Source organism: Arachis hypogaea, chromosome 2, assembly GCF_003086295.3.
Source record: "Arachis hypogaea cultivar Tifrunner chromosome 2, arahy.Tifrunner.gnm2.J5K5, whole genome shotgun sequence".
In the NCBI taxonomy this organism is placed as follows: Eukaryota; Viridiplantae; Streptophyta; class Magnoliopsida; order Fabales; family Fabaceae; genus Arachis; species Arachis hypogaea.
In genome coordinates this window covers 95,155,553-95,181,941 of record NC_092037.1, presented here as the reverse complement: position 1 = coordinate 95,181,941, position 26,389 = coordinate 95,155,553, and the positions used below count along the sequence as shown (strand labels likewise).

The 26,389-nt window shown below is 35.5% G+C and overlaps 4 protein-coding genes and 1 pseudogene across 7 annotated transcripts; all 5 read right to left on the bottom strand.

Annotated features, from left to right (window-relative positions):
- Window positions 1-812: 812 nt before the first annotated feature.
- LOC112752719 (pentatricopeptide repeat-containing protein At2g03880, mitochondrial) lies at window positions 813-6,768 on the bottom strand. Of its 2 annotated transcripts, none has more exons than XM_025801564.3 (3): window positions 6,360-6,768; window positions 6,085-6,157; window positions 813-3,764 (listed from the first exon to the last, which is right to left on the bottom strand). In XM_025801564.3, exon 3 carries the CDS (start codon window positions 3,426-3,428, stop codon window positions 996-998), a length of 2,433 nt encoding a protein of 810 aa, XP_025657349.1. In that variant the 5' UTR covers window positions 3,429-3,764; window positions 6,085-6,157; window positions 6,360-6,768; the 3' UTR covers window positions 813-995. The 2 variants fall into 2 exon arrangements, with proteins under 2 accessions (XP_025657349.1, XP_025657350.1); XM_025801565.3 differs by having other exon boundaries at window positions 813-3,734; window positions 6,360-6,753.
- A 229-nt stretch (window positions 6,769-6,997) lies between these two features.
- Window positions 6,998-9,839, bottom strand: LOC112752703 (leucine-rich repeat receptor-like protein kinase PEPR1; annotated as a pseudogene).
- A 5,139-nt stretch (window positions 9,840-14,978) lies between these two features.
- Window positions 14,979-17,918, bottom strand: LOC112752687 (uncharacterized). Its single transcript, XM_025801563.3, has 2 exons — window positions 15,516-17,918; window positions 14,979-15,409 (listed from the first exon to the last, which is right to left on the bottom strand). The coding sequence occupies exons 1-2, from the start codon at window positions 17,713-17,715 to the stop codon at window positions 15,057-15,059; spliced, it is 2,553 nt and encodes an 850-aa protein (XP_025657348.1). The 5' UTR covers window positions 17,716-17,918; the 3' UTR covers window positions 14,979-15,056.
- Window positions 17,919-19,967: 2,049 nt separating this feature from the next.
- Window positions 19,968-25,110, bottom strand: LOC112752655 (uncharacterized). 3 transcript variants are annotated; one of them, XR_003177095.3, is made up of 5 exons: window positions 25,089-25,110; window positions 22,078-22,198; window positions 21,189-21,966; window positions 20,989-21,068; window positions 19,968-20,212 (listed from the first exon to the last, which is right to left on the bottom strand). XR_003177095.3 is itself a non-coding variant. In XM_025801562.3 (4 exons), exons 2-3 carry the CDS (start codon window positions 22,078-22,080, stop codon window positions 21,196-21,198), a joined length of 774 nt encoding a protein of 257 aa, XP_025657347.1. In that variant the 5' UTR covers window positions 22,081-22,198; window positions 25,089-25,110; the 3' UTR covers window positions 19,968-20,261; window positions 21,189-21,195. The 3 variants fall into 3 exon arrangements, 2 of the variants coding, with proteins under 2 accessions (XP_025657347.1, XP_025657346.1); XM_025801562.3 differs by lacking the exon at window positions 20,989-21,068 and having other exon boundaries at window positions 19,968-20,261; XM_025801561.3 differs by lacking the exon at window positions 20,989-21,068.
- Window positions 22,079-24,824, bottom strand: LOC112752639 (pentatricopeptide repeat-containing protein At2g22410, mitochondrial). The gene is made up of 2 exons (XM_025801560.2): window positions 22,515-24,824; window positions 22,079-22,198 (listed from the first exon to the last, which is right to left on the bottom strand). The coding sequence occupies exon 1, from the start codon at window positions 24,634-24,636 to the stop codon at window positions 22,603-22,605; it is 2,034 nt and encodes a 677-aa protein (XP_025657345.1). The 5' UTR covers window positions 24,637-24,824; the 3' UTR covers window positions 22,079-22,198; window positions 22,515-22,602.
- Window positions 25,111-26,389: the final 1,279 nt, after the last annotated feature.

Below are 26,389 nucleotides of genomic sequence, written 5' to 3'. Positions count from 1 at the left end.
TAACACTGAAAAGTGAATAAAGAAATAAACCACAAATAAAAAAATATAATGAAACAAACAAACAAGGATACATAATGTTACACATACAGTAAACTATGTATATAAATCAGGAATTAGAAAGAGAGAACATGAAGTAGCTCGCAAGGTAATCAAACTCTTTTGGCAATCTCTTTTTAATTTACTATTGAGCTTTGCAATTCAACTTTATTTAAACTCGTATCAGCTCCACAAAATTTAAGTGAACTATTGAGTTTGAATGTTTGATTATCTTAACAATGTGAATAACAGCACTTTGATACCAGTTGTTACTCTGGTATTTATTTTAATGGAAATACAGAAATACAATAGAACAGTAAAAGATAATTGAGGAATTTCGAGAGTCGTCTTCTCTCTTATTCTAAGCCTTTCCAAATCTTTTCCTACCTCTCACCTAATCAGCTCTTCCTTTTATTGCCTTCCCTCAAATTAATTATCATAATTAGCATTCAACTCCTACGATTACGTCTCCCTGATTCTCTCATCTGACTAATCCAATCATCAATTATTATCACTTATGATTACACACATTTCTCCTCCCCTATTCTTCCAACCTTTTCTTTATTACTTCTTCTAGAATAATGATAAGGTAAAAGGATTATTTTCTTTCCTTTTTTGGCTACCTTTGCTGCTGACTCAGCATTCTCTCTCTCTCTCTCTCTCCAGGGTATGTAACAAAGACTCACCAGGTTTCACAGTATATCTACCACCGCGGGCTTGCAGGACAATATACTGTAGTGGTGCTTCTGTTTTTAAGATATATGAGACAACCAAAGTGATTCAAATGTCCATGAAGTAACAATATTGTGTACAAGTAGGATCGTTGTGGGGTAAATGATCAAAATATCATCATGACAATTTCACAATAGACAAGCTCTAGAAGATTTAGATGTTAAATGTGTAAGTTCCCCTTGAAGCTGCATGAGTGATTTGTACGAGGACAAAAGAAAATCCTATTCCTACCAATAATCCCCACAAGAACACTCCCCTCCTTTAAAATGATGAAAGCAGTTTGAATCCCTTAATATTATATGATGATTCAGAACTTTTGATATATATTTCATAGCAGAATGGCAGTCTCCACATACTCGGAGATTCTTGAAAATCCGAATTGGGACACCTGGTGAAGAAGCAAGAATTCCAAAAGCAACAGCCAGTTTCTCGCTATGATAAGCAAGACTGGCCTCCTTTCCCTCTCTATCCATGTCATGCAAAGAGAAAGTCATATCAGGAACATAGCCAGCCTCCTTAATTAGTGTTATAACTCCATCAAGCTTGGAATAAATCTCAGCCACCCTTGGATGTCCCCTATCTTCAGAAATGAAGGTATGTACCGTGCCGTTGATCTCAATCCAACTACATCCAGGCTCCTTAACTATTCCTTTTGATTTCATCAACTTTCGAACTTTTGCAACTTCATCCCATTTATGAGCTGCGGAATACATGTTAGACAACATAACATAAGGCATTGCATTCTTTGGTTCCAAATGAAAAAGATTCGTGGCTGCTCTTTCACCTAATTCCAAGTTCCCATGCACTCTACATGCAGCAAGGAGTGCCTTCCATACAGTTGCATCTGGCTCCACATCCATTTTATCTAGTAAGTCTCTTGCCTTATCAAGCTTTCCTGAGCGTCCAAAAAGATCAATCATACAGGCATAGTGTTCAGGGCCAGGTTTTATACCATAAACCTTATTCATTTGCTGAAAATATATATGACCGTCTTCCATAAGACCGGCATGGCTACAAGCAAATAATAATCCTATAAATGTGATATAGTCTGGTTTTGTACCACATGAAACCATAGCATCATAAATTCTTAAGGATTCTCTTCCCTTCCCATTCTGTGCATAACCAACAATAAGAGCTGTCCAAGTAATTACATCCTGGACTTGCATTGAAATAAAAATAGTATCAGCATGATCCAAGCATCCACATTTTGCATACATTGTCACAAGAGAGTTATCTACTGATAATGATGACTTAAGACCTGATTTAATAAAGTCTGCATGCACTTGTTTACCAAATTCTAGAACAGTCAGTTCTGCACAGACACTCAGAATACTCGCAAAAATAAATTGGTCTGGACTGACTCCGGCAATTCTCATGTCACAAAAAGTTTTAAGGGATTCTTCATGCAAACCATTTTGTGCATAGCCTGTGACAAGAGAGGTCCATGAGATAACATCCTTCTCAAGCATCCTTCCAAATACTGAAAATGCACTACTTAGCTTCCCAGTTTTGGCGTACATGTCAACAAGAGCATTGCTAACAGGTTTATAATTCTCAAACCCTGTCTTGATTATTAAGCAATGAACAGATTTCGAATCTGTAAGTCCTAATACGCAACAGTTCAGGACAGATGGGAATGTATATTCATCAATTTTCATGTTCCTTGCATGCATCTTTTGAAACAAGGCTAGAACTTCGTCTTCAAACCCGTGTCTTGCACACCCAACTATCATAGAGTTCCATGAAACAACATCATCCTCCTCCATAGTTTCCAACACTCTTTTTGCACTATTAAATTCTCCGCATTTTGCATACATATCAACCAATGCACTTTGAACATATACATTGCATCCAAAACCACTCCTTATAATGCAACCATGCACTTGTTCCCCAAAACAATGAGCTGAAACTGCTGAACATGCTGTCACTATGCTAGGAAAAGTGAACTGATTGGAGTCAACCCCTTCCCTACGCATGTACCGAAAAAACTCAATTGCCTTAAAGCCATCACCATTTTGAGCATAACCAGTGACCATGGTAGTCCACAGTACATGATTTCCCTTGTCAAAGGACAACCCCTTGAAGAGAAACTCAGCTTCTGAAATGTATTTGCACTTGGCGTACATGTCAACCAGTCCAGTAACAACATACACATTGGATTTAAATCCGTTCTTTATCACATACCCATGAATCAATGTTCCACTTTTGATCCAACCCAATGCTGAACACGCCCTCAGAAGACTTCCCAGAGTGTATTGGCTTGGATTCTGACCCTCCAACCTCATACACCTAAACAAATCAAAAGCTTCACTTTCATACCCAAATCTGCAATACCCAGATATGAGGGAGGACCATGCGATGGAACTTCTTCCTGAAAACCGGTAAAAAATATCTCTTGCCTCAGCCAATCTTCCCACATTAACATAAATGGAAATCATGGTGTTCCAAGTATACTCATCCCTCTGGAGCATTTTGTCGAACAATTTCCGGGCATCATCCACTCGACCAGATTTTGACAACCCATTAAGAAGCTGATTCGAATGGTAAATGGATTGATGAGATGTCGTGCTGGTGTAGATACAATGAAGAAATGGTATAAGCCTGAAGGGGTGACATGGATTATATGAAATCTGCATAACTTTTGAGTTGAACTTGTGCATAGCCACTTCTTTCTCTGGCACCCTTGTTTTATCCGGGTACGCATTACTTCACAATACCAGACAGGGAAACAAGCTTCACAATGTTTGCACGTTTTCCAACAAGAGAGAATGTGTTGTAGTGCTTCAACAAAACTCTTGGATGTCTTTACCATTAGATGCTTTTGATAAACAGATCTATGGGCAAGCTGAGGCTGAGGCTGTGGCTAAGAGCAGATCCAATCAAGGGAAATGAAAGTGAGATTCAAAGTCCGGAGATCTTTCTTCATGATGCAAAGGTTAGTGTCTGGTAACTTGGTAGCAAAACACCTTTTCCCGGTAAATATGCAAAATGAGAAACTGTATCTGATTAATTAGCGTGGAAGGTTATTCTTTTCTATATAACAAGCTTTAGGCACACACATTTCATACAAAAATAAGGTATGCTTATATCTTATGGAGTTACATAACAAAACATAACAAAGTTACATATTCACACACCATCACATAAGAAAGTTGAGATCGATATTTTCATTTAAAAAAAAGAAAGAAAAGAGAAGGATAAAAAGAGGATAAAAATGGAATAGGCATTAGGGAGTACATGATAGACTAGGTTATTTTTTTTTATTTTTCAAGAGAAAGCACAAAAAATCAAACATTCAGTCAATGAATAGGTAAAACATACTAAGACAATATGACTGTTTCCATGTAAAGTGACAAAAAAAAAAAAAAAAATTGGAAGGTGGGGTCCTATGGTTTGAGATGAATACCTACTATTACTATTTTTCCAGGCCATCTTATAACCAAATCCCACAAATCCTAGGTTAGGTGTGTTTGTTATCATATCAATTATTAACCAGAAATGATACATAATCATCTCTAGATTCAGATATCCCTAAGCTGCTGATGTTACTTTCATATGCAGATATGCTACATACAACTACAACTCCTAATGCAGAATGGAATGTTCGCTTACGTTGAACCATGAAATTCAAGATAAATCAATCAAAATTGTCACTGACACTTATAAATTGGTATTAGTATCATTTTAGTACCAGATATCTCATTTTAGTTATTATATTCTTCTTTCAAAAAGAATAGTTAAGGTACTCCTCACATTGTCTTCTCGTAGGTCAAAACATTTCCTAAATTGTATGCTGGCAACTCAATCAGTGCTTAATTTACTAACATAGAGAATAATTTGATTAATAGAAAAAATCAGAGTTTCAAACAATGCAATGGAATTCATGGAAGAAATTTTCATGCATAGACAAGAAAATAGAACTAAATTTTCAAATACAAAATGTAAAACAATTTGAACCAGAAATTATAATAACCAATACCATGCTTGCAAAACGCTAACACCAAAGCAAATTAATTAATGGCATGAAATTCACCTATAAGTTAATTAATTGTAATCAATTAATCAACTCTCAAAAATGGAGTGCCCACCAGTGAGACAAAAAACAGCAAAGTACAAAAAACAGAACCTTCCTAGTCTACAAATACAGTAACAAGATCTTTCATGGAAGAAGCATACAAAGAAGGAGCAATGCTGGGCCGAAGAGCAAAATATCTGGAATGGTCAAAGTGAAATCAGCATAATCAAGTGTGTTATTGGGACTCTACTATCATTTCATTCATAAGCGTTTAAGTTAAAAGGATATTTGGACTGAAGAGTGAAGACACTTGTTTAAGCTCAAGTATAGGATATTTGGATTAGCAAGTGATAAAATTACCAACAGAAGAGAACACAATTATAGAATGCTCATAAAAAAATCTGCTAGATAACTCAACAAGCAAAATTGTAGATGATAGCAAATAGGAGTTAATCAAGCAGTGAATTCTTCCAATCTGAAAAATAAAAGAGAATCAGTGAATTCCAGCAAAATCCTCTTGAGCATTAAAAAATATCTAATTCACCCATCTTACTTCTCTAATGCTTTACTTTCTTTGCCATATCTGCTCCATCCCACTGAACTAACCCGCATTTCTTCGTCTCTAGCTTGACATTACTCAACCCACTCAATGCCCCATTTTTCACTTTATCTCCTTTCTTCATCAATTAATCGATTATGATTCATGTGTTGTTTGTAATATATTGTTCTTTCATCAAACAACAAAAAACAGCAAAGTACAAAGGAAGGGCCTCAATGCATACACAAGCATACGATCCAATCATTTCACAAATTGTGGAATAAAACAAACAGAGGAGTTGAAACAATCACAGTTTATTTTTAATCATATGCACCCAAAATAACCCTCTGTCCCACACACATTATCTATATGAACAAACAGGAATAATCACCAATCACAGTTTATTTTCCTAACAAATTTTGTATTAGGATCATAAAAATGGGAAACATAATCACCAAAATTTCTATATGAACAAACAAGAATAATCGAAAACAACAAACAAAATAAGATAAGGACTACTCTGATTTGAATTCTTATTATAGTCACTGATGAACTTTGTTAGGATTATTTTACCAAAAATCACCAATCCTGCTTTCTCAATCCCTTCCTAATCTAGCAGCAATCTACTAATTCAACATACAAACAACAAACACAATCTAGTTACACAGCAAAGGGAAAAGCTGTGATCCTATCAAATTAATTCATGCAAATTAATTAAGTTCTGACCAATCATAAAGTGAACCACAGTGAAGAAGAAACTTACAGCAGGGTCCATTGAAATGAAGAGCTCAACACCGAGAGATTTTAAAATCTGAACCTTTTTATCTTTCCTGAAACTGGGTTATGCAATGGTTCAAAATCAGAGCACATCCAAAACTAAGGGTTTCGTTTGAAGAAAACAGAAGAAAACTTGTTCTTTGACAGAACAAAACAGAACAAAATAGAAGAAACCCAGATGCCACGGCAGAAAAAACTCAGGAGAAAACTCAGAATTCAGAAGACGCTAATGGCAGAACCAAGGGCAAGGAGGAGGCTTACCTCAATTGAAGAAGAGATACTCCGGCGGCAAGATTGGAGGTCGAGGAACGGAGGCAGAGAGATAGAGGCGCGAATCAGAGTGAAGACCCGAAGAGCGAGAGGTCCGACGAACCACCGACAAGCTCCGGCGAGAGGCAGAGGAGAAGAGGCGAAGACTCGAAGAGGGGAAGACCGGAAGAGCCGTTGAAGAGTGAAGACTTGAAGTGTGGCTTTTGAAATGAGGGTTTTTTTAAATTTGGTTTGATTTTAATTAATAGGTTAAAAATTGATTTTTTAAATTTAGTTTTAATTAACTAATTTTAAATAACTAATTTGATTGGAGAAGTAACAGAGTTCAGAAAGTTTGTATTCCTAAAAGAGCTTGTCAACAATTTACGTGGCCAAAATCAAGATTGTATATGTGTGATGCATATTTAGGAGGTAATCGGGTATTAATCTAGTTTATACCATTCTCTGCTTATAACTAACTCCACTTAACTAACTGAGCTTAGGTTAAGTCCAATTATAAATGTTACCTATGGTCTGAAATATAAGAATAGAAACTTTTCCATTCCTTTTGAGGCTACAATTAAAATATATAGTTTACAACTAGTAAAGAGTTAAGGAGATTTAAAACTTGAAGAGATGAAAAAGAAACATAGCAAATGGAAATATCAGATGATATATAAAAACTCAAAACGGTTAACATTATTTAGTTGAAATTCAAGATTACAAGACCAAAGCTAATTAAAATAAGCCAAAATAACTAAGGATGCTATCCAGATGAACACTAGATGCAGCAATGTGAGGATCAAGCTTTTCCTGATTGAGCATAGTAGTCCATACTGAACTGAAACAAAATACATTCTCTAAGCTATCTCTAAGCTATCAGCTGATGGACTGTGATTTCAGACAAAGGCAAAGACAGTGATGATTGTTTGAAATTAGAAAGCTCATGAGCCACTTGCTGCATTGATGGTCTTGATTTTGGATTAGAGCCCAAGCATGCCAATGCCAATGTTACCACTTGAACTATAGCTTGAGCATCCTTTTGACATAATGGTAAACTGATGCGTGAATCCAAGAGATCTTTTACCATTATGTTTTTGTTAGAAGAGTTGAACAAAGACAAGATAAGATGGATGTCTTCCCATTATTGTTTCCAATGCCACCACTCCAAAACTATATACATCACATTTTTCTGTCACACTCAATGTGTATGCCAATTCTGTGCAATAAACCATGAAAATTGTCAACAGATCTGATTTCTCATATGTAATTACGCATTAATTAAAGTATCATTATGTAAAGATCCAAACATGTTACAATTCTTTTTTTTTTTCTTTAAAGAAATAACTTCACCTGGAGCAAGATATCCATATGTTCCAACTTTCAAGGTTTGGTTTGAAGAATCTGGATCAAGAACTCTAGCGGTGCCAAAGTCAGAGACAACAGCATGCAACTCTGAGTTCAACAAAATGTTGTTGCTTGTTACATCTCTGTGAACTATTGGTGGGGAACAATCATGATGCATGTAAGACAATGCATTAGCAGCTCCACTAAGTATATTCACCCTATGGCTCCAAGTTAGCTCCTCAGCTTCATCATCAATTCTCAAGGCATAAAATAAGCTTCCTTTTTCCATGTATTCATAAACTAGAAACATACACTGACTATGAAGACAAAATCCATGGAGCTTGACAATGTTTCTATGGCGGATTTCTGTTAACATCTTTACCTCGTTGCGAAAGCTCTTGTCAAAAGAAGGATTCTGTGACTCCCTTTGGTGAAGTTTCTTCACTGCAACAACTTTGCCACTTGGAAGTTGTGCTCTATATACACTACCATATGCACCAGTTCCTATGCAATATCTGATATCAAAGTCCTGTGTTGCTTCAATGATATCTTCAAATGCAATTTTTCCATCATAGTTCCATATAGAAAATAAGTCTCCATTTTTTGCCGTTCTTTTCTCGAGTTTCTTACTTTTGGTGCGTCTTGCCAAAAGTATTATCGCTATAATTGTGAGAAGAATGATGCAGGTTATAGGAAGAACTATTACAAGCAGGTGCTTAGTTTTAGCACTATGTGGAAGTTGGGTTTTTGGGGTAGAATGGCAGGATGCGAAGCTTGGTGTGTTGCAACCAATTAATGACTCTGGTTGAAAGTAACAATAATCAGGTAACTGTGACTTTGAGCTCATGATGTCTTGAGAAAAGTCAAGGGAATTGTATGAAAGGTTTATGGATATAAGATTAGCAAGTTCTTTGTGCAGTTTACCTGTGAAATTATTATAACTGAGATCCAAACTCTCCATCATTGAATTAACTCCAAAGATAGATGGGATATCACCAGTGAGAAAATTATGACTAAGGTCTATAGTCCTACCACTTGTGCTTGCAATATTTGGTGGTAGTGGACCAGACAACTTATTATGAGAAAGATCTAAACCTTTTAGACTAGGCAAATTTATAAATTGTGAAGGAATAGAACCATTAATTTGATTGAGTTCCATGAGGAAATATTGCAACTGAGTTAAAGCTCCTATTTGAAAGGGGATTGAACCAGAAAAGGAGTTGTTCGAAAGATCCAATGAACATAAACTTGTTAGATTCCCTATCTGCACTGGTATAGAACCTCCAATTTGATTTGATCCAAGGTTGAGATCATTTAAACTCACCAACTGAATAAAAGTTGATGGAATTAAGTCTGTTAGCAGATTATTGGAGAGATCTAAATAATATAACCTTGTCAAATTTCCTAGTTCTAGTGGTATAGGACCTTCAATTTGGTTTGAAGCAAGAGAAAAAGAAATCAACTCCTTGCAGTGGCCCAAAGTAGAAGGAATGATGCCACTAAGAAAATTAAAAGAAACATCAAGGTACTCAAGTTGAGTGAGGTTTGAAAGTGTTGGCGGCAGCTTACCATCAAGATTATTATTGGACAGATCGAGATTGCAAAGCTTTGTGAGAGTACCAATTTCTTTGGGAATGCTTCCCTTTAGCCCCATTTCATCAAGATACAGATGGACCAAGTTGGGAAAGGCAGTGAGATTCAAGTTCTGTAGCCACAATGATTCGGAAATAATAATCAATTCCCATCCATGAATCTCTTCAACACTTCTTCCAGCACGGTCACAGCTGATGCCAGTCCATTTGCAATGGTTTAAGTCACTATGGTCATGACTCCACCAGCCACTCTGTATTAAAGCCTGTCTCTCCGAATTATTGAAGAAAGACGAAGCCGCCGCCGCGGTGGTGAGGTTGGGTGCATTTGGTGGGAATATCCTATAAGAGGTTGTGGTAGAAAACACAAGCACCACTGCTGTAACAAGCAAAGCAAAGTTACTATACTTTGCCACCATTATATATACTCTTTTGTTTTCAAATTAGAAGGAAAGGGTCTTGTATATAGACTAAGTGAGTGTGTATGTTTATATGCCATTGCCTTGCATGCACAAACACGGCTTCATTGTGGAAATTATGCAATCACTTTCGACTTTGGAAGCTTCCGGTTCAAAGAGATTGCACTGTTCTTGTGGAATCATAATGAACGTGTCAAATGGTCACTAGATAGCTATACTTGTGTAATAATGCACATATATGCTGCAGGTTCCTCTTCATTATTCATTCCACTGCATTATTCGGTAAAGAACAAGATGTATAAAAATAGGGTCCACTCAACAATTCAAAATAGATAGATTGACTGGAATTTTGTATCAAAGTTGAGATCAATTCTTTGCAGAGTTGTTAATTAATTAATTAGTTACATGATTGGAGTTAATTCTAACATTCTTCGACTATCATCTGCCACCTCAAACCCTTTACCATGCATTAGTTTAGCCTCTCATGTTGAAAATCTAAAATTGTAATTAATCTGTTGAACTCTGAAGCTTATGTTTTATATTTTTTATAAGTATGGTTTAAAACATAAAAAATAAAGTAGTATTCTTCTTCTTAATTATTATCTTCACATAACAATATTTTCATATGAATAGTCACTAAATAATAATAATAATAGGGTCCTATCCCGTATCTTGCAAAGTCTTCCACACTCATTTTGCAAGTCTTCGGGCAACTTAACCGTAACACTTACTTGGTTGTATTTATCAACATGATATGACCACATAAAATAATGGAGAGGTTACTTTCCATGATGTAGCATGTTTGTGGAAATTAAAGATAGAAAGAAATGAACATGTAAAGTAGGCCCGTTAGAATTGAAGCACTTTGATTATAAATTAATGCCATTAATTACTTGAAAAACTACTTAATAAGTGTCAAAAATTTCAATTTCTATATATGCAACAATTTAAAGACATATTCTTAATTGAAGCTCAAATCCATGTCGAATTAGTTTTTGGTGTGCCGCGCTACGAGATACTACAAAAAAAAAAAACAAAAAGAAAAAAGGAAAAAAAAAACTAGGTTGCCAAAGAGGAATAACTTATTTTGACTGTCTTAATTAGGGCTGGAAGTGAGTCGAGCTGAGCCGAGCTAGACCAAGCTCAAGCTCGGCTTACCAAAATTGAGCTTGGCTCACGGCTCGGCTCATTAACAATTGAGCCTATTTTTTAAGCTCAAGTTCAACTCACCGAAAGCTCACGAGCTGGCTCAAATAATAGAAACATAAATACAAAATCTATAATTTTATATTAATAAATTATAACTTATATATTTTAAAAAATATTTAAAAAGAACAATTTTATATATTGTTTATCTATCAATAAATATAAATTTTTTATTTATGTCCTACATCAAAATTATATATAATAAATAAATATAAAATTTTAAATAATTAAGATCATTAATATATATAATTATATATTACTATTTCATATGTATATATATAATATTAAAAATATAGACTAAATGCATATAGGATATGTGTATTAATATATATATATATATATATATATATATATATATATATATATAATCGAGTCAGCTCACGAGCTAATGAGCCAAGCTTATCCAAGCTCAAGCTCAGCTCATTTAATTTATGAGCTCAATTTCAGGCTCAAGCTTGGCTCACCAGCTCACGAGCTTAGCTTATCGAGCTGTTAACGAGCCGAGCTCGAGCTAGCTCATGAGCTGGCTTGACTCACTTCCAGCCCTAGTCTTAATAGAGTTTCCTACAAGCTCTAACTATTACTTTGTCCATTCCTTATATTACGCGTCAAATTTAATTCCACTTCATTGATAATTTGATAAACCAAATTGAAAAGAAAATATAAGGAACGTGTGAGATGGGGATATAGAATCTCTATATGAGAAAATGTTCATCTTGACTGACTTTTATTCTATTCTTCCCTACAATTTCTTGTTAAGTCACTTTAACAACAACATTATGCATCAGTTGAAATTTGAAAAAAAAAAGTTATATAAAACTATGTAATAATACATTAATTGGAAGTTAAAATGTGATTCTGGCAAAATATTTATCATTACTGATTAGAAGATGCTGACACAAATGCCTCAAGTTACAAACAAACTTTCAATATCAGCTGTTTGTGGTGTGTGGCCAGCCAAGTAGAAGAACTGGATCTTGAGCAAGTTCATCCATCTATAACTGATAATTATGTTGTGTTCTCCTCAATGAATTTGCAACCTCTGTCCTTCATCCTGTAGTATACTCCAATTTTAGGACAATATGCTAAATTCTAAAGAAGGACACATAATGTCCACTGATTAGATTAAGACTTAGGTTTGGAAAAGCTTCTTGAAAAGGAAATAAAAAAGATGATATATTTGTGCTTGCAGTTTTTAAAAGGATTTTTGAAACTATCTAAGGGATGACTTTTCAAAATTAGCTTGTAAAAAAGTAAAAGTAGGAAGTCATGTGTTTAAAGGTGCACTTTCGTATTTTACTGGCAGAAAAGAAATCACTTTTCCGATTGAAAAAAAGAATCCTATATTTGCATGTAATAGCAAATGCAAATATATAAAAGATAGCAGTGTTTTATGATAGTAAATTTTGGGCAATGAAGTGCCGAAAGAGCAAAAGATATGAGCAGAACCAATTTCCCATCGTGAATTTAGAAGAAAAGAAAACATCAGAAATGAATGCAGTAGAGAAAAATTGAAACTGGTGAAGAGACCACGACAGAAACTGCACTGGTCTGGTGATGATTTGCTAAATTGAGAAGAAAAATTGAGGCTCTTGAGAGAAAATTGGAACAGATGAAAAAGAAGCACGGAAAATGAAAACATGAGATGAATATATAAAAATTCGAAAATACTTAACAAGTATTTAGTTGGAAGATTACATGTCTCGAGCAAATTCGGATGAGGCAAAACAATTATTCAAATGAACACGAGATACAAATACAACAATGCGATCAAGGAACAAACTTTGTTGATTGAGCATAGCTCAAGCAGTAGTTCATACTGAACTGAAACAAAACACATTAATAAGCTATCAGCTGATGGACTGTGATTTCAAAGAACGGCAAAGACATTGATGATTGTTTAAAATTAGAAAATTCATGTGCCACTTGCTGCATTGATGGTCTTGACTTTGGATTAGAGCGGCAAGCATGATGCATATAAGACAAAGCATTACCTGTTCCGCTAAGTATATTCACCCTTTGGCTCCAACTTAACTCCTCAGCTTCATCATCCATTCTCAAGGCATAAAGTAAGCTTCCTCTTTCCATGTATTCATAAATTAGAAACATACACCAATTACGAAGACAAAATCCCTGAAGCTTGACAATGTTTCTATGGACGATTTGTTAACATCTTGACCTCATTGTGGAAACTCTTGTCAAAAGAAGGATTTTGAGACTCCAATTGATGAAGTTTCTTCAATGCAACAACTTTGCCACTTGGAAGTTGTGCTCTATACACACTGCCATATCCACCAGTTTCTATGCAGTATCTGATATCAAAGTCCTATGTTGCTTCAATGATATCTTCAAATGCAATTTTTCCATCACAGTTCCATATAGAAAACAAGTCTCCGTTTTTTGCCGTTCTTTTCTCGAGTTTCTTACTTTTGGTGCGTCTTGTGAAAAGCAATATTGCTAGAATTGTGAATATAAGAATGATGCAGGTGACAGGGACAGCAATTATAATGAGGTGCTTAATTTTACTAGTTTGTGAGACATAATGGAAAGATCTGAAGTCTGGTGTATTGCAACCAATTAAGGAATCTTCTTTAAAAGAACAATACTCAGGTAACTCTGACTTCATGCCAACTTCTTGAGAAAAGTTAAAGGAATTGTATGAAAGGTTTATATGCCATATTGCAGCAAGTTCCTTGTGCAATACACCTGAAGTTGTTATAACTAAGATCCAACGTATCTAATATAGAATTCTCTCCAACCATAACTGGGACCTCACCTTGAAGCAAATTATGACTAAGGTTGAGGTTAACAACACAACTAGCTTGGGAAGTAATGCTTCCATTCAACAAGTTGTAGCTTAAGTCTAGTATTACTAATGCTGAGGAACAAAAATCAATAGGAAATGGAAGATATCCTATTAGCTTGTTGTGAGAGAGATCCAAATATAAAATTTGTGTTTGCAAAATCCGATGGTATTGTACCAAACAATTGATTTGATGAGAGAAGTAAAGAATGCAAGTTGGCAAGTGGAAAAAGTTGTGCAGGAATAACACCGGACAATTATTATGAGAAAGATCTAAAACCATTAGATTATGCAAATTTATAAAATGTGAAGGAATAGAACCATTAACTTGATTGAGTTCTATGTACAGCAATTGCAACTGAGTTAAAGGAAGACAGAGTTCATTCTGTGATTGACCAAAAGAAGAAGGAATGGTGTCATTAAGAAAATTGAAAGAAATATCAAGGTGCTTTTAAGTTAAGTGAAATTTGAAAGTGTTGGAGGTAGTTTACCATGAAGATTATTATGGAACATATCAAGATACGAAAGCTTAGTGAGAGTACTAATTTCTTTGGGATGCTTCCCGTAAGTCCCGTGCTATAAAGATTCAGAGAAACCAAAATACTAATATTCTTTTTCTAAAAAATACTTGATTGGTTTGGGTAATTACTCGTAAAAAAATTAATTGCTTAAATAATAACAATTTCTTACCTTATTCATCATCTAATCAGCAGTTATTTTTACTATTGTTATCTCCCCGGAGATTAGAGTGGAAACAGAGGAAATTGTGCAAGTTATTATATTTGTCTATTCAAGCATTATAATTAAACAACTTTTCACAAAAATGAACAATGTGATTAAAAAAAAAACAATATTTACTATACACAAAAGTCATATTGAGATGTTAAAACTAGAAAAAAAAATTACTTAACTAGTAAAATGATCAATTTTAATCAAGCATCCTTATGCATGCTTGGATACCGTATTTAACCTATACAAGGGCCAAGAGAAACGTCAAAGCTGAAAAATTCACTTTAACCAATATAAATTAACCTTCAATATGCTTGGTTGTCATGTGTTTTACACAAAAAAATGGAAGTAAAAAAATTCGGCACCAAGAGAAAAGGTAAAAAATGGGTTAGACGAGAATCCAACTAAGTATAAGAGACTAATAGCACTTGATTTGGCTGCATGCAAAGATTAAATTCAATATAAAAAAAAAACTACATTTATTCTTAAAACAAACAGCATTTTTTTTTTCATGTTTAAACAACACAAGATGCAATAATAAAAGGAGGAACAAGATTTACATTATTGATAAGCTTAACTCAAGCAACTCATGCACAATTGAAATAAAATATATCTCTTAAGCTATCAACTGAAAAACTGAGATTTTAGAAAAGGACAAAGACAATGATGATTGTTCAAAATTAGAAAGTTCATATGCCACTTGCTGCATTGATGGTCTTGACTTTGGATCAGAGCGCAAGCATGCCAATGCCAATATCAGCACTTGAACTATAGCTTGAGTGTCTCTTTGACATAATGGTAAGCGGATGCGTGAATCCAAGAGATCTTTTATCATTATGTTTTTGTTAGACGAGTTGAACAATGACAATATTAGAACTCCTGGATGTCTTCCCATTAATGTTTCCAATGCCACCACTCCAAAGCTGTAAACATCGCACTTTTCTGTCACAGTCATTGTATAGGCCAATTCTGCAGCACGGACCAAGAATGGTGTCAATGAACCCAATTTCTATCTCATACTCAAGAACTAAATCTATTTAATAAGATATCAATACATTTTACAAGAAAACATCACCTGGTGCAAGGTATCCATACGTTCCAACTTGTAATGTTTGATTTGAAGAATCAGGATCAAGAAGTCTAGCAGTTCCAAAGTCCGAGACAACAGCATGCAACTCTGAGTTCAACAAAATGTTGTTGCTTGTTACATCTCTATGAACTATCGGTGGGAAACAGTCATGATGCATGTATGCCAAAGCATTAGCTGTTCCACTAATGATATTCACCCTTTTGCTCCAACTTAGCTCCTTAGCCTCATCATCATCCATGCTTAAGGCATAAAATAAGCTTCCTCGTTCCATGTATTCGTAAACCAAAAACATGCATCGATTGTGGAGACAAAATCCATGAAGCTTGACAATGTTTCTATGACGAATTTGTGATAACATCTTAATCTCGTTGCGGAAGCTCTTGTCAAAAGATGGATTTTGTGACTCTCTTTGGTGAAGTTTCTTCAATGCAACAATTTTGCCACTTGGAAGTTGGGCTTTGTACACACTGCCATAAGCACCAGTTCCTATGCAGTGTCTGATATCAAAATCCTGTGTTGCTTCGATGATGTCTTCAAATGCAATTTTCCCATCATAGTTCCATATGGAAAACAAGTCTCCATCCTTTTTTGAACTTTGTTCAAATTTAACTTTATTGGTGCATCGAATATAACATAATATGCCCACAAAAATGATAAAGAGGAAGCAACAAGTGATGGGAAGAGCAATTACAATTAGGTTCCTTGGTTTTTCGGTTTTTTGAACTTGAACCGAAGAATTGACAGACCTTGGAGTATTACCAATTAATGATTTTGCATGAAAACCTTTGCAGCCTTGTGGACATTCAAAAAAGTTAAATGACAAATTTATATAAGGTATAGTTGTAAGTTCTACAGGTAAGATACCCGTGAGATTATTATAGCTAAGATCCAAACTTGATAAAGAATATTCTCTCCAAGGAATATAAGGATTATCACTAATGGACAAAAAAGGTATGCTTCCACTAAGAAGATTGTGACTCATGTTAAGTTTATCAACATAACCGATTTTTGAAGGAATATTTCCACTTAACAAATTATTACTGAAGTCTACTTTCCCAAAACTCATGAAACAGTTTAGTATTGGAGATGGGATCAATCCTTCTAACTTGTTATTAGATAGGTTTATGTCACAGAGAAAATCAAGATTTCTTATCTCTGATGGTATGTTTCCACCTAATTGATTGTTAGAAAGATGAAGAGAGACCAAATTCGAGAGCTGAAACAGCTTAGGTGGTATAACACCAGATATCATATTATGAGAAAGATACAAAGTGTGTAAATTGATCAAATTTTGAAATTCCGAAGGAATGGAACCATTTATTTGATTGAATTCTATGTATAACTCCTGTAAAGACACCAATGCTTCTATTTGAAGAGGTATTTGACCAGAGAGATAGTTACTTGAAAGATTTAATATTTGTAATTGTTTCAAATTTCCTATTTCTATTGGTATATGTCCTTCAATTTGATTTGAATCTAAGTTGAGATATATCAAATTCTTTGATTGTCCCAAGGTAAAAGGAATTGAACCATTGAGTAAATTGTGTGAAAGATTCAACTTTATAAGATTACTCAAATTTCCTATTTGTAGTGGTATGGGACCTTCAATTTGATTTGAATCTAACTCGAGAGAGATCAAATTCTCCAATAGACTAAAAGTAGAAGGAATGATGCCACTAAGAGAATTAAAAGAAACATAAAGGAACTCAAGCTGAGTAAGATTTGAAAGTGTTGGAGGCAGTTTACCATGAAGACTATTATTCGACAAAACAAGATAAGAAAGCTTTGTAACGGTACCAATTTCTTTGGGGATGCTTCCGGTAAGCCCCATTCCATCAAGACTCATAGAAACCAAATTGGGGAAGGCCGTGAAGTTCAAGGTCTGTAGCTGCAATAATTTGGATTCGTAATTCAATTCCCATCCGTAAATCCCTACAACACTTCCAGCATCGTCGCAGCTGACGCCCCGCCAATAGCAATGGTTTGGGTCAATGGCGTGATGACTACCCCACCAGCCACTCTGAATCAATGCCTGTCTTTCCGAATTATTGAAGGAAGAGGAAGGCGGCTCCACGGTGGTGAGGTTGGGTGCATTTGGTGGGAATATCCTATAAGAGCCTGTGGTAGAAAACAAAAGCACCACTGCTATAATCAGTAGAGCACAGTTACTACACTTTGCCACCATTTTATATATTGTTTTGTTCTCAAATTGAAAGAAGAGGCTCTTGTACCTACAATGCGTTAGTGTGTATGTTTATATACCATTACAATGCACGCACAAACACGGCTTCATTGTGGAAAATTATGCATTCACTTTCACTTTCACTTTCAACTTTGGAAGCTTCCGGTCCAAAGAGACTGCACTGTTCTTGTGGAATCATAATGAACGTGTCAAATGGTCACTAAATAGCTATACTTGTGTAAAAATAGGGTCCACTCAACAATTAAGAATAAATACATTGATTGGGATTTGTATCAAACTTGAGATCAGGAGTTGTTAATTAATTAATTAGTTACATGACTCAAGTTAATTCTAATATTCTTCGACTATCATCTGCCACCTCAAACTCCTTACCATGCATTAGTTTAGCTCTCAAGCTGAAAATCTAAAATGGTAACTAATTTGTTGAGCTATGAAGCTTATGTTTTATACTTTTTAAAAGTATGGTTTAAAACGTAAAAAATAAAATAGTTACTTATATGAAGACATCAGCATATGAAAATAATAAAAATATTGATGCATGTTATGTTAAAGAGTTTAGTCAATTATATCAAATTATTTAATAATTCTTAATTATTATCTTTACATAAAAATGTTTTCATATGAATAATCATTGAATAATAATAATAGGGTCCTATCCCGTGTCTTGCAAAGTCTTCTATACTAATTTTGCAAGTCTTCGGACAACTTGACCGTAATAATTACTTGGTTGAATTTATCAACATGATATGACCACATATGCATAAATAATGGAGAGGTTACTTTCCATGATGTAGCATGTTTGTGGAAATTAAAGATAGAAAGAAATGATTCAATGAACATGTAAAGTGGACCGTTAGAATTGAATCACTTTGATTATAAAGTAATGCCATTAATTAATTGAAAAACTACTTAATACTCACTCGCCTAATTAATTAAATAAGTATAAAAACTTTTAATTTCATTTTATATATACAATAATTTAAAGAAAATTTTTTAATTGAAGCTTAAATCCATGTGGAATTGATTCTTGGTATGTGTGTTTGGAGATACTTCAAAAAACCAAAAAAAAAAAAAAATAGGTTGCCATTTGCCAAAGAGGAATAACTTATTTTGACTATCTTAATGCCGTTTCCTACAGGCTCTTACTCTTACTTTGTCCATTCCTCATATTACGCATCAAATTTATTTCCAGTTCATGGTTAAAGTCATAAAGCTAATAAAGTAGAGTTACCAAAAAGGGCTTCATAGTTCATACTGATTCGATCAACCAAATTGAAAAGAAAATATGAGGAACGTGTGAGATGTAAGGGTGTCAAAAATTTCTGAGAGTCGGGGATTTTCGTAGGGACCGCCCCGAATAGGGCCCTAATAGTGGGGAATTTTTCTCGTGGGGATGGGGAGCAAAATTTCCCCGAGACAGGCGTGGGCACCCGAGTGGGGATCTCCGCCCCATCCCCGATAATTTCTCGAATGTTTGAAATTTCTTAAATAACCTTACTTTATTTCTAACATAGGGTTTTTTAGTAATTTCACCAATTAAAAAATTCTAACCCTAACCCTGTTATATTCAGTCTTCCTGTGTTGTTTGCTGCGCCATCTACTTTCTATTCTTTCTATTCCCAGCCCCAACTCTCTTCCATCTCCACTTTGTTCAAGCACCATTCTCTCCCACACCCCAAACTCTCTCCAGTTTCCACTTGATGTTAAAGACTATATCTTATTGTTTTTTTTTTCGAATGAAAATTGTATTTTAAGATTTTATTTTATGGACTATAATTTACTATGTTGTATTTGTGGACTTATAATCTTGGATAAGATATGTTTGTGTGTTTGTAATAGTTCTAGTTTGTTTTTTTATTTTTTTTGATATTTTTTACTATAATTTTCATATGAATGTTAAACATAAGGGATGGGAAATGGGGCCCCGCGGGAAATACGAGGAACGCGAGGAATGGGGATGGGGACAATTATCCCCCCACTGCGGGGATCGGAGCGGGGATGGGGATTAATTCTGGGGGCGGGGACGGGGAACAGGGAGGCATCCCCGGCCCCGCCCCCGCCCCCGCTCCCGCCCCGCCCCATTGACATCCCTAGTGAGATGGGGATATAGAATCGCTTTATGAGAAAATGTTCAGCTTGACTCTGACTTTTTCTCTCTCCTTCCCTGCAATTTTTTGTTAAGTCACTTTAACAACATTATGCATGAGTTGAAATTTGAAAATAAAAAAAAAAAGTTATATAAAACTATGTAATAATACATTTATTGGAAGTTAAAATGTGATTCTGCCAAAATATTTATAACTATTGATTAGAAGATGCTGACACAAATGCCTAAAGTTACAAACAAACTTTCAATATCAGCTGTTTGTGGTGTCTGGCCAGCCAAGTAGAAGAACTGGATCTTCAGCAAGTTCATCCATCTATAACTGCTAATTATGTTGTGTTATCCTCAATGAATTTGCAACCTCTGTCCTTCATCCTGTAGTATACTCCAATTTTAGGACAATATGCTAAATTTTAACTCTTCCCTATAGGGAACAAAGAAAGAAGTCACAAATGAATAAAATGAAACAAACAAGGACACATAATGTCCACTGATTAGATTAAAACTTAGTTTAGAAAAGCTTTTTGAAAAGGAAATTGTCCTTTTCAAAAGCACAAACATCTAGTTTTGTATTTGGTAAATAAAAAAGATGATACACTTATGCTTGCAGCTTTTAAAAGTTACGAGTATTTTGAAACTATCTAAGGGATCGCTTTTCAAAATTAGCTTGTAAAAAGTAAAAGCAGGAAGTCATGTATTTAAAGGTTTCGAGTATTTTTGCATTTTACTGGCAGAAAAGAAATCACTTTTCCGATTGAAAAAAAAAAAATTCATATTTGCATATAATAGCAAATGCAAATACAAATACAAATCATAAGTGAAGTCAAAAGAAAAATTCAATCCAAGCTTATAAGATCAGCAGTGTTTTATGGTAGTAAATTTTGGGAAATGAAGTCCAAAAGAGCAAACGATATGAGCAGAACCAATTGGTGATCCGTGATTTAAAAAGAAAAGAAATGATAACATCAGAAATGAAAGAACTCAAAAAATTGCAACTAGTGAAGTGACGGACAATAGAAACTGGCCTGTGATAAATTACTCAATTGAGAAAAAAAAGTTGGGGCTCTTGTGAGAAAATTGGATCAAGTAGAACACATTACAATTGAAAGGGATAGAACAAAGGAAGAATCATGGCAAGCCTATAAAAAAACCTTGCTTTAAATGCTTTCTCTTAAAATGTGGTCTTTGACAGAGTTTGCTAGCCTCAGTTGATCCATATGTCTAACCCCACCTAGCGAAGCAATGATTATTTACTGGATTTATTATAGGGTTTTGAATAGACAAGGTATAGCAAGACATTCATGTTTAAAATAGCAAAAAGATATCCCTTAAATAATAACAATTAGTTTACCTTCTAATCAGCAGTTATCGTTACTATTGCTGCCTCTCCAGAGAGAAAATAGAGGAATTTGTGCAAGCAAGGAGCCCAGGAACCCAATAAGGGATTGGTCTGTTACCTCATCTACCGTAGTATCGAAATCCCGCCAGAACTTGATTATATGTAGACTTTCTTCCTCTGTCGATCTTTGAATGATAATCTTAGAAGCATATCCTTTTTTCCTCATTTGCAGGCATATCTCTGAGGGATTGTTTGCCGTCAAGGTGACCATGTACAACCATCCCTTTTCAGACAAAAGATGGTCTGCAACAGGCAGAATCCGATCAATTACTCTCCTTCCATTTTCCCCTCCAGCCCAAGAAGAGATAATACCTTCAGCGCCGACTTCATCTTCGGGAGTAGGTACGTAAGGAGGGTTCACAACCATGACATCAACCAAACCAGCTAGACGGTTCTCTAGCCCAGATGCGATATCTGTTAATATCAACTCTGCATCAACCCCGTGTGCATCCAATGTCTCACGGGTCACCTTAACTGCATTTGGGTTTATGTCAGTTGCGATATAGTTGACGCCACCTCTTTCGCGCCCAAGAATAAGAGCAAGGGAAGTAATGACATATCCACTGCCACAGCCAATCTCCATACACATTGTAGGACAATGTTCCAACAAGTTAGTGCGATCGGCAAGCAGAGCGTCAACCAGCGCAAAAGAATCATCACATGGTTCATAAACCTCATTATGTGAACTCACAAGCCGAATTTGGGCAGTTCTATTCTCCTTGTATGAAGCCTATTTATAGCAGAAAATTGTTGTTAGTGTAAAGATCAATGGTTCAATGTAATTCAAAGGTTAAGGGAGATGTGGGGAAGTAGTCGCAATAAAACACTTCTGCTGCCTTACCATTTCAGCGGTGTCCACTTCAGCAATGATATACAAATATCTTGAATCGAATCCAGTTCTGAATTGCTCTCCTCAATGTCAGGCAAAATTACAATGTCAGCTTCCTCTGGACTCCTAAGCCCTGAACCCAAAATTGAGGAACTATTAGAAGCAAGTAGCATAAAGTAGTAGGAGAAACAAGCAAATAAGTGTCAAGTGTCAACAATATAATTTCTACAAATGTCTTAAACCAATATTATTTAGATATTGTTGATTCTGTATACTAATAATACAAAACATAATAGCAATATATATATAAGAGCAAGTGTTTTATATATCACATAAGCACTTAAATTTCTTTAACTTGATCTTGTCTTCCACAGAATATAGGAGCAACTAAGAAAAAAGTCATTACTAGAGTGCAACACTTCAAACTTTGACAGTGTGCCATAATGCACCTTATTATGTTAAATTCATGTAGCGTTGAGGTTCAGATACATGATTTTATGAGAAATCGGCAGAGGCACACCAAGTAAGCTGGCTAGTTTAGAAGGAAAGATTATCTCTAGAAGCTGGAACTGCGGATGTAACTTCAAGCTCCAGTTGCTTTGTCAAAGAAATCAGGCTTTCATAAATCATTTCAGACTGTGGATGTAATGCATCCTTTACCACAAACTCATGAACAATGCCATTGATCTCAATGGAGCTGCAACCAGGAAGCTTATCTACCCCTCTTTCCTTCATTAGTTTCCTTGCACTCCTTGCCTCCTTCCACATTTTTGCTTCACTGTACATGCTAGCAAGGAGAACATAATTCCCACTATCTTGAGGATCCATCTCAAGGAGCTTCATAGCTGCCCTCTTCCCAATCTGAACATTGCCATGAACACGACAAGCAAAGAATAAAGCACCCCATACCGCAGCATCCGCTTCTATAGGCATATTTTGGATAAGCTCTTCAGCATCCTCCAGATGACCAGCCCTTCCTAGAAGATCCACCATGCAAGAGTAGTGTTTAAGCTTAGGGAATATATTGAATTTGGAGCTCATTTGGGAAAAATATTTGCGGCCTTCTTCAACTAAACCTCCATGGCAACAAGCTGATAAGACACCAAGAAAGGTGATCTCATCAGGCATCAATCCAACACGAATCATTTCTGAGAAATAGTATATAGCATCACAGGAATTCCCATTAAATGCTAAACCGCAAATAATGGCTGTCCAGGTCAAACAATTTCTTTGAGGAAGCTCTTGAAAAACTTGGAGAGCCTTGTCAATATTTCCACACTTGGCATACATGTCAACTAGAGCAGTTCCCAAGGTGACGTCTACAGAAAGATTTTTTCTTTCAATATAATGGTGAATCCATATTCCAACATCAAGTGCTCCTAGTTGTGAACATGCACACAAGCAGTTAATCATGGTCACTTTATCAGGCTCTATATTATTAATTTGCATTTCATGGAATAAAGTCAATGCCTCCTTACTATGCTTGGATTGAACACAGCCACTGATGATTGCATTCCAAAGAACAACACTCTTCTCTGGAACTTTATATAAAATTTTCCTAGCAATATCAAGGTAACCGAATCTGGCGTATCCAAAAACCATTGTAGTCCATGAAACAATGGTCTTCTGTGCCATGTTATCAAATAAAACTTGTGCAGACAATAGGTCTCCACACTTCACATACATGTCCATAAGTGCATTAATAAGTGGAACTGTCAACTCAAGCTTATGTTCTTCGATGTAACAATGAAATTCTCTGCCAAGATTCAAATCATGTAACCGAGAACAAGAAGAAACCAACCCAATCATTGTAATTTCATTTGGTTTCACCTTCTCAGCCTCCATTTCCCGATAAAGTTTTATAGCCTCAATCTCCAGTCCTCTTCTAACACATCCCGTGATCATCGCATTCCAAGTTACCAGGTCCCTCACACATCCTCTATTGAACACATCATATGCTGCCTCTAAGTCCCCATAGGACAGTAGCATAGAGATCAATGCATTGTGCACAAATAAGTCAAATTCAAAACCAAACTTTAATACATGTCCAAGTATAGTATGACCTACACAATTTAGAGAAGGAGAAGAACATGCTTTAAGCAATAACGGATAAGTATGATTATCTGGCTTCAACCCATCATACTGCAACATTTTCTTGTACAAAACAAGAGCTCCATCTAAGTCTCCACTTTCTATATATCCCCTAATTGTCGTATTCCAAGAAAAGACATTTGGTTCGTTTGTATGAAATAAAATTTTTGTGCAATATCCAAGTGTTTGAGATTCTGAGAGCGCGCAGAAAGCAACAAGGCGACTTGCAGCAAAGCTATTGTCTATTAAGCCTGTTAAGGTCATTTGAGCTTGAATTTGCTTTAACTGAATCAAGGATTTACATCTTTCTACGAGAGAAAGAAGTGGGTTTCTATGAACAAAACTGTGGGTTGTGTTCCAATTGACGTGTTTGGCATAGGGCAACAATGAGCGAGTATGTAAACAAGAACAAAAGCCTAAAAGTTTGGCTGGGATCAAAGAAGACAATGATCTGAGTTTGCTGATATAAAGAAAGTTCATGGCTGAAATTTCCCCTGCTTCTTAAGAATGTAGCCAAAAACTATTGTCACTTACATGAACATGGTAGATGACAAACTTCAGTACACACAACACTTTTGAAATAAACCATAGGAATAATCAACAACAAATATGAATCATATGGAAAGCTAAAATTAAGATGTCAAGAACATATGTAGGCATTATCAACAACAACAACAACATCAACAATGGTTTAAGATCACAGGAAAAACAAAACAAAACATAACAACATAGTCCAATAAAAAAGCTAAAGTGAATAATCCAATGAATACTATACATGAAATATGCATTAGAAACCCTCTTGATAAGAAAAACAGAAAAAGAACACAACTTTCTTATAACTGAGACATGGGTAATCGGCAGAACAAAAAAAAGCATGACTTTGATATAATGAGATGTGTTCACTGAGTGAATAGAAAGAAAAGGGGGCTTACGGGGAAGGAGAGAAGGAATCAGGGTTGTGCGGCGTCACAAAGAAAAAGGAAGAAAGTGGTTGAAGAAGCTTCAAAAAACAAGAGCTTTAGGTTTGAGTTAGGCATTGGAGGTGTCAGATTTTGATAGAAGCACCACTTCTGAGTTCGGAATAACCAATGCTCTTCTCTTTTGTTTGTATTTCATTCTGACTTGTGCGAATCACTTCAGAAGAATAATCTCAGTAATTTTATGGTAGTGTATTTTTTTTTTAAGCAAAATATATAATATAATTTTTATAGCGAAATTCTGCAAACCCTTGCATGGATTTGGTTATAGATTACAGAACCATTTGATACGTGACCGAATAAGAAGTATTTATTTATGTATTTTTTTTTATGAGTAAATACCCTTTCCGCTCCTGTATATTTTGAAAATTGACTACATGCCCCTAACTTTTATAAATTATCAAATCGGCCTTTATACATTTACTCCGTGATACCAATTAGCCCTTGAGTTGGTTTCTCCGTTCAAAGTCGACAGAAAACGCTGAGGTGTAACGTGCAGCCTGTGACGTGGCGTTGGATCATCAAACGTGAATTGCTCTGTAGGCATGTGGACAAATAAGTCCCTGCAGACTCAGCAAAGCGACCTCGTTTTGCTTGGCATCATTTTGCTTGTTTGGGGTGAAATCTCATTCTCCCCCTTGTGCACACCCCAATCACCATACATCGCCCTCGTTCTCTCTTCAAAATTACGAAGAAATCCTAAGAGACCGAAACGTCTCCCTCCAAGCAAGCTGACAGAGGCTTCCAACAGGGAGGTGTTGACGGTGCTGCAGACGGAGGAACTAACGGCGCTACTAAGGTTAGTGTCGCTATCTGATCTTGAAGCTTCGTTAGCTTGTGTTGCTCCATTTTTTTTTTACTGAACTTGGTTATTGTTAATGATGATTTGGATTAGTGATCACCCCATGCATGTTCTAAAATGTTAAAATGAGGCGTGGTGGAAGTAGTTAATTAATTTCTAATTATTGCACATTGTTGTTCTAATAGATGTCATATGAAACAGCCCCTGTTTTTCATCATGGGGTTGGTTTAAACGGGATGAAGATGGTGCATTGTTCTACCGCGACAGAAGTGTTGAGACATTTTCTCCGTTAGACATAGATTATGTTAATTTCAAGGATTTGGAGGAAATGTTCAAGGGTTTAGGGTATACAAGTTACAAACAGATGTATTGGTATGATGGCAGTGCCCTTGATTTAAAGTCTGAGTTGCATGTTCTAAAAGGGGATAAAGAAATCAATGAAATGTGTGATAAA

Excerpts from the sequence above, each read along its gene's own strand:
- LOC112752639 (XM_025801560.2), bottom strand. The coding sequence starts at position 24,636 with ATGAACTTTCTTTATATCAGCAAACTCAGATCATTGTCTTCTTTGATC.
- LOC112752719 (XM_025801564.3), bottom strand. The coding sequence starts at position 3,428 with ATGCACAAGTTCAACTCAAAAGTTATGCAGATTTCATATAATCCATGT.
- LOC112752687 (XM_025801563.3), bottom strand. The coding sequence starts at position 17,715 with ATGGTGGCAAAGTGTAGTAACTGTGCTCTACTGATTATAGCAGTGGTG. Across the intron at positions 15,410-15,515 it reads GTATGGATACCTTGCACCAG|AATTGGCCTATACAATGACT; the intron begins GTGATGTTTTCT and ends TCCGTGCTGCAG.